The 7,368-nt window shown below is 34.0% G+C and overlaps 1 protein-coding gene across 1 annotated transcript; it reads right to left on the reverse strand.

The window, feature by feature from the left end:
- Positions 1 to 287: 287 nt before the first annotated feature.
- LOC139526487 (potassium voltage-gated channel protein Shaw-like) lies at positions 288 to 5,726 on the reverse strand. The gene is made up of 2 exons (XM_071321640.1): positions 5,019 to 5,726; positions 288 to 1,519 (listed from the first exon to the last, which is right to left on the reverse strand). The coding sequence occupies exons 1-2, from the start codon at positions 5,469 to 5,471 to the stop codon at positions 566 to 568; spliced, it is 1,407 nt and encodes a 468-aa protein (XP_071177741.1). The 5' UTR covers positions 5,472 to 5,726; the 3' UTR covers positions 288 to 565.
- Positions 5,727 to 7,368: the final 1,642 nt, after the last annotated feature.

The raw sequence follows: 7,368 nt of genomic DNA on the forward strand, positions 1-7,368 counted from the left end.
TTGACTGAATGTTTAAATACACAAAACATTAAACAGGATTGATGCGTATTAATTGTATATCAATCAACTCATAAAATCTTTATTCACTATTATATATAATGCATGGACTACCAGAATATTTTCGCTCAATATTGAGTAAGTCGATAAAATTAATGATGATATTTTTATTATGTAAAACCAGTTCAAAAAATTGTCTGAATGTTTAAATACACAAAACATTAAACAGGATTGATGCGTTTTAATTGTATATCAATCAACTCATAAAAGGTTTTAATTTTATTCACTATTATATATAATGGACTACTAGAATATTTTCGCTCAATATTGAGTAAGTCGATACATGTATACCTTTAGGTTCAAGCCTTTGTAGAAACAGTATCCGTACGTAGCATAGAGAAATACCAAACACATTTTTCCTGATTTTAGTACTTATAGATTGAAAATGTTCCTACAATGTTAGCTTGCAGTTTAAAAACAATTACACATTCTGAACCATATTCGTGTATTTTAAATTTTCAAATCTATTTAAACGTGAAACAGATAATGCACAATCCATGTTCATTTCTCACCTTTCTATGGACGGAAATGGTTTATTATTACTATCCAATTTTGACTTATCGAACGGAACTATTTTGTTATCTTTGGAAGTGATGGAATTAGTTGATTGTTTTCTTTCTGTTTCCTTCTCTTTCTGAATCTCGTTATAGCTTTCTCGTTCATTATTTTTTTTGTACAGATCATCAAAGTTCCCTGCAATGACAGCTATTGGCATAGCTATAACTAGTAATCCACACATAGCACACATCGCCCCTACTATACGACCCAAAGCCCCTGTTGGATACATATCACCGTACCCTACAGTAGTCATGGTAACCACTGCCCACCATAGTCCATCCAACATATTTGGAAATGTATCTGGTTCATTGATTTCTGCATAGTAAATTAAATTTGAAAATACCCAAGCTACTATAAGAAACGTCAGCAGAAGTAGACCCAATTCCTTGGCACTTGCTTTCACCGCCAAAAATAATACTCGCAAACTGTTGTACTGTTTCGCAACTCTAAAAAACTTGAGTAAGCGCAATACGGAAGCAGCGGAACAAAAACTGTAAAAGTACATCAAGCTTTCAAACTTTTTCTCAAGTACAGCATCAACGTTCATAAACATATCAACCATAAAGCGTGACCACATTGTTATGTTTAAAAATGTATCAAGAATATTCAACCATTCCAAGAAAAATCGGCATTTCGATGGACACGTTATAAACCGTACTAAAGATTCAAGTGTGAAGAAAATGATAATACACACGTTCAATTCGAACATCCAACTCGGTTCTAGCGTAGTGGTAAACATGATTTCTTTCGGATTATCGGTATTGACCCATGTGTCAGGAGTTAAGAGGAAGAACCAGTAAATCGTTGTATCATTGTACAGATGTATCCGGAGGTTTGGATGTGTTTCCAGGCATGGAATAGTTGCTGACACAATAACTATTATTAGGTATATAATGCTGAAAACCTACAAAATTAGATAATACATGTACATATATATACTAGTTATGTTTTATATTAAAATAAGTAAGAAATAAAAAAATAAATGATTAGAATCTGAAATGTTTAGTATGATAAAACGACTATGATCATTATACTATTGTATGGTTACAGCATGCATATTGAATATTGTCCCGAAAAAAACATTGTAACCTCTACATTTCACAAAATTGGCTGCTTTAATTGTTTTACACTAGTCTAGTCATTTATGATCCCTATAGCTTGCTGTTCGGTGTGAGCTACTTCTTTGTGTTGAAGTCCGTACATTGACCTATCATGTTTAATAACAGATCGTGACTATGATAGAAGTATGTTTTCTTGGCAATCATACTGCATCTTATCTAATTTGATAAGAGAAATTAATTAACTTCTTTTGTTTATAACGCATGACAATTCGACATTGGTCACTTATAACTCTATAGAATGGCCACTCATAGCTGTATAGAATTCATTCAATGTATATTAATACTGTATTTATAGTGATGGCAACAAGTACTCGGGTACTCGCTCGGAAGGTCGAGTACTCAAGTACAGTTTTAATACTCGGATGTCGAAATTTGACAAACATCAGGGTAAAGCTAGGTTCACACTGCCGATCAGATCAACTCGATCAAGCCCGATCAAGACAAATTACGTGATCGGGAGACTGGTCTGACTCAATCGACATGAATGTTTGGGATAGTCTACCTTGCTCGTCATCGATCTGACTGTCTACCCGAGAGCTTTTGACATGTCAAAAACATTCTAGTAAGGATCGAGAAGCAACTCACTCGAGAAGAGATCAATAATTCGTCGAGTAGTGGTCGAATTGATCGGGAAAGGATCGTGTATAGAGATCAAGTTTGATCGGAATACAAAAAGTTTACTAATCAGTACTCTATAATTTCGATCTTTGCTCGACTAATTTCCGACCATTCCAGATTAAATCGACCAATGCCCGATCGCTTCCAGATCACTGCGACTTGTATTTTTATATTATCCCCGACCAACTGGACCAATACCCGATCCCTTTGCGACTACATTTGACCACTCTTCGATCTCTACTCGGCCATACACGATAACACGTGATTGTTACACGATTCTCTATAAGTCTGTGCAGATTTGATTAACTCTCATAACTATGCTTCCGCAAAAATATATTGGCAACATTGTTTTTAACTACAAAAATTCCTCCATGTACAGTGCGTGTCTTAACTTTTGCAAGAAAATGTAACATTTTAAAAGAGAGACAAAAGACACCAAAGGAACAATCCAGCTCAGAGGTAGAAAACAAACCGACACAGCCATAGCGAAAAAGGTAACCGACGAGAGGACAAACAGCAGTCCACATAACATAGAAAACTAAAAACTTAGTAATTAACACGTAACTCAACAAAACCTTGGATGATCTCAGATGTTCCGGAAGGGAAGAAAATCCTGCAATGTTGGAACCGGCGTGTTTTTCAAATATTAAAGTAATTGTGCAATAAGATTAATTGTTCCACTGCTGATGACTATTTTTTATAATTTGCTTTTTTTCTGTTTTGTCTGTCCGTATTTTCCGTTTGTCCAGAAATATTTGTAGCATAAAAAAGAAGATGTGGTACAATTGACAATGGTACATGCTCTTCACAGAACACCAAATGATACAGACATTATCAATAACAACTATAGGTCACCTTACAGTCGTTTTTTTTTTCAATCGAACTTTTTGACGTAATTTCACACACAAATGAGACGAAAGACAAATATGTTTTTATTTGGTGCGAATTCTTTCTAACAGTAACGTTACAAACTGTTCAGCGAGCACAAGTTTTTATCGTTTGTTTCTAACATACTTTTGTAAGTTTCATAAACTTTAACAAACTATACACTCGCTGCAAATTCGTCTACAGTTTGTCGTTCGTCGTTTGTTAGTTCAAACGCTGCATTTCTTTCTAACTTTAACATGTACATGTATTTAAAGAATTATCTTAACGTGTTCTTGCTTGTCATAACTCAAAACATTGTCTATAATTATTCAAAATTTCAATCCCTTCTATTATAAATAAAACGATGCATTTGTTTCTACTTCTGTTACGTTTGACACACTATAACAAACGGCACACAACGTTTGCCAAATTTTGGTTAGAAAGAAATGCACCCATGATCTCTTGATAGATATATGTAACTGGTTCATATTCTGGACACAAGTCTTTGCTCCTTTACACTGAACCAGTATATATTTTTTAAGGAGCCAGCTGAAGGACGCCTCCGGGTGCGAGAATTTCTCGTTCATTGAAGACCTGTTGGTGACCTTCTGCTGTTGTCTGCTCTATGGCCGGGTTGTTTTCTCTTTGGTACATTCCCCATTTCCATTCTCAATTTTAAAGTTGTATATATTTGACAAACAGTACGCTTTTATTTGTTAGAAAGCAAGGAAATGGGGATGGATAAGTTTATGTATATTGCTATTTTACATAAGTACTAATCCAGAGACAAATCTCATTTTGTGGTGTCATCTCCAAAAAAGAGCAATAAAACATATCAGTGTCCACTATGATGATGCTTTCATAAGCATTGGGTTCCTCTTTATTGAGTTAGTGCAAGTCTCTCACATTGCCCACACAGTGGTCGTCGTGTAAGCCACTGCCTCACTTAGAACGGCGCCTGTTGATATCTACACCATCTTCTTCGTCTTCTTTGCACTCTACAAGCTCCGTCACAGTTATTAACCTGTCTCTCTGAGCTCTTACCACCTTCTCCACAAATCCAAATGCTTTATTTCTATGTAGATATTTTAAATGTACGATTTTACTTGGACCTTCTACTGAGTATAATGCCCCAGCTAGCATATATATCATTAAAAAGGGTCATGTTGGGACGTACGTTCGTACGGACGGACAAGGATAATACTTAATGCCCACTCCGAAGCGGCAGGAAATAAAAAATATCGGACGTTTTTATACAAAAAATGTCCATACCCGACCAATTCCAGATTATCCCTACGACCCATATACGATCAGGTCGATCTGGTCTCACCGTCTGGTCGAGATCAGGCCGAGATCGTGAATAGTTGATTTGGTCTAGCCAGTCGAGTAAAGATCGTAAATTGATCGGAATTATCGAATTAGTATTCATTTTGTTGTCGGGATTGGGTCGCGATAGAGACATCAAGGAGTCGTGAATGGTCGTGTACAGTCGGTAGGCGCTCGGGTAGAAGTCGTAAACAGGCCCGATCTAGAATTTGCTTGAGCTTGGTAGTTGAAAAACGGACAATCGGGATCATCGAGTTGATCTGATCGGCAGTGTAAACCTAGCTTTAAGCGGAACTCTGTGTCAGGTTCAATACAATTTAAACATAAAAAAAGAAGATGTGGTATATATGCCAATGACATAACTCTCCACAAGAGAATTAAATGACACAGAAATGAACAACCATAGGTCAACATACCGCCTTCAACAATGAGCAAAGCCCATACCACATATTCAGCTAAACGGTTACTTACCCTAGCATATGTAGATGAGGTAGGTTCGTCAATTAACATCCATACTTTGTGTCGAATTTTATTTATTGGAGTAAGTAAATGTGTCATTGTTAATGGTTTTGTCGCAAATATTTCTCTTAGCTTTGCAGCTGTAGCTTCTTTCTCTTCATATTTGATGTAAGTTTGGAAACAACACTCCGAAATATCTGTTAAAGGAATTCTCCAAAACTCCAATTCAGACTTCAATAACCATCCGCACAAATGTGTTGGAAGATGGATAACACCATTTCTATAATAGTCCAACACAGTATTAAAAAGTTCTGGATTTCTATCAAAGTAAAAGTATTTATTTTCTTCATTGTAAAATTCGGATGTTCTTGTTATAGATCCTAACAGTGTTTCAGGAAATCTATGAAGAGTAGATAATTTCGTCTGAAACAGTGTCCCACCTACGTTAATGTGCACACTCGCCATGTTAAATATCGTCGATCATTAACAAAATGTTTTAAAATTTAACAAATTAACATTTTATTTTTCGATCAGTTGTTTATTACATCCACTTTACGACAATAGCTTAAATTTAAATTTTTTGCTTTCAAAAGCTCGCAGTCCAGATCGATTTTTGATAATATAAATATCACTATGATTTAATTTAATTCTTGGTCTACAACATGTATGTTATAGCGATGATCATGCTGATCTTCAATTCCAGGTTTTTCGGAATCAATTTCAAATGTACAATCAGATCTCGCTTAACGTATTGAAATCCGAATTTATATAATTATATAATTCGTTCAGAACACTTGCTTCTAATACCTCTAAAGTTTATTTTTAATCACAAAATGTTACTTAATGTAACTATATACATGCCGAAATCTTATATACGTATCACTAGTCTAATGTACTTAATCCAAATTAATCCCATCATCAGTGTTGTTTTAATACTTTAATAAGCTTATTGATCGATGATAGGACATTTAAAACTTAATGTAAATGTACAATGACATGCACTATTGTTACATTAATAGGTATTGAAGAACTGATTATAGTGCCTAACAAGATTTTGTGAGGTAGACGAAATTGACTTTAAAACGATCGTATTGACTTTTGATGTGCAGAAATAGGCAGATCGGACATATTTTGACTTTAGTTACTTACTTCTTAAGTTTGGGATTAATTGTAATCAACATATTCCAATGAGACTGAAAAATGCTTTTTTTTATTATGATAAATAATAATTTTACCTGCCGTATTCGTGCGTAAAATATATTTCGGTATTTCTCTTACGAAAATGACTTGTTTAATGGAACAAAACGTATTATTTGTAAACTTTCTTTTTACTCTTCACAATAGGCTTTTAAAAAATAACCTTTCAACTGTATATTCCGAAAATTTTGTGAAAATCGAATAAGTGGCAATTCTTACCTTTCATACCTTAACTTTCATTGATAAAACATAATATTGACTCGTCCAGTGTCCAGTTTGAAGGTCATTTTAGTTACCGTACACATTCATGCACGTTCTAATTAATCAATAGTCATGTATGAAAAGCATATTAAACAAGTTTGAAGGTAAACTAATAACAACTTAATCCAATCAAATTGCCTACGATTCAATAACAATGACCAGTCCACATCATAAAAATGTATAGGGGTAAACTGGGTAGGGAGAAAATGTCAGATATATCAAGTTCATTATTTTGCAATAACGAGTAAAAATTTGTTAACCAATAGATTTGTTATAATTTCATAAACATGTCGTTATGTATTGGTATAGTTTTTGGATCTTTCATTAGCGTATATAAGGCTGTAGAAAGTTTGGCCTTCAAAAGTCAACATAATCATTGACTTTATAAAGAAAATTCGCCTTTTTAAAACATTGAATGTTTCACAAATAATACGCGACAACAAAGCAAAATCATTTCTTAAAACACTGCAAAAAAAATAATTCTGATTGATGCAGTGGTATTGTCATAAATTGCACTGGAGTGAACAGTGGTACATCAAACGTCGAATTCCCTCACACAATGTTATCACACACTATAGTACATAGCTACAGAGAAAATAACAGTTCATATATAATACATATTTTGTTTCGCATGTGTGACAATAAATAACATTATAATATTATTACAGTTCCTCTAACCAGGAGGACAGACTTTCAATGATATGTATCGTATAAATCTACACATTTTTTTCTAGTTCTACAACATTTTCAGATGAGAATACATTTTTATTTTTAATGATGTTAGCATTTTGTTTACAAAAATGTGGTAAATATTTTTCTCTTTCGATGTTAAAAAAATTGCATGACAAAATGTGGTTAACTCTCTGATGCCAAGAGCAAAAAACAATACAAGTTTCTTTTCAAA

Source organism: Mytilus edulis, chromosome 6 (assembly GCF_963676685.1).
Source record: "Mytilus edulis chromosome 6, xbMytEdul2.2, whole genome shotgun sequence".
NCBI lineage: Eukaryota > Metazoa > Mollusca > Bivalvia > Mytilida > Mytilidae > Mytilus > Mytilus edulis.

Coding starts and splice junctions, on each gene's coding strand:
- LOC139526487 (XM_071321640.1), bottom strand. CDS start 5,471: ATGGCGAGTGTGCACATTAACGTAGGTGGGACACTGTTTCAGACGAAA. Junction 1,520..5,018: donor CCTCATCTACATATGCTAGG/GTAAGTAACCGT, acceptor CTAATTTTGTAG/GTTTTCAGCATTATATACCT.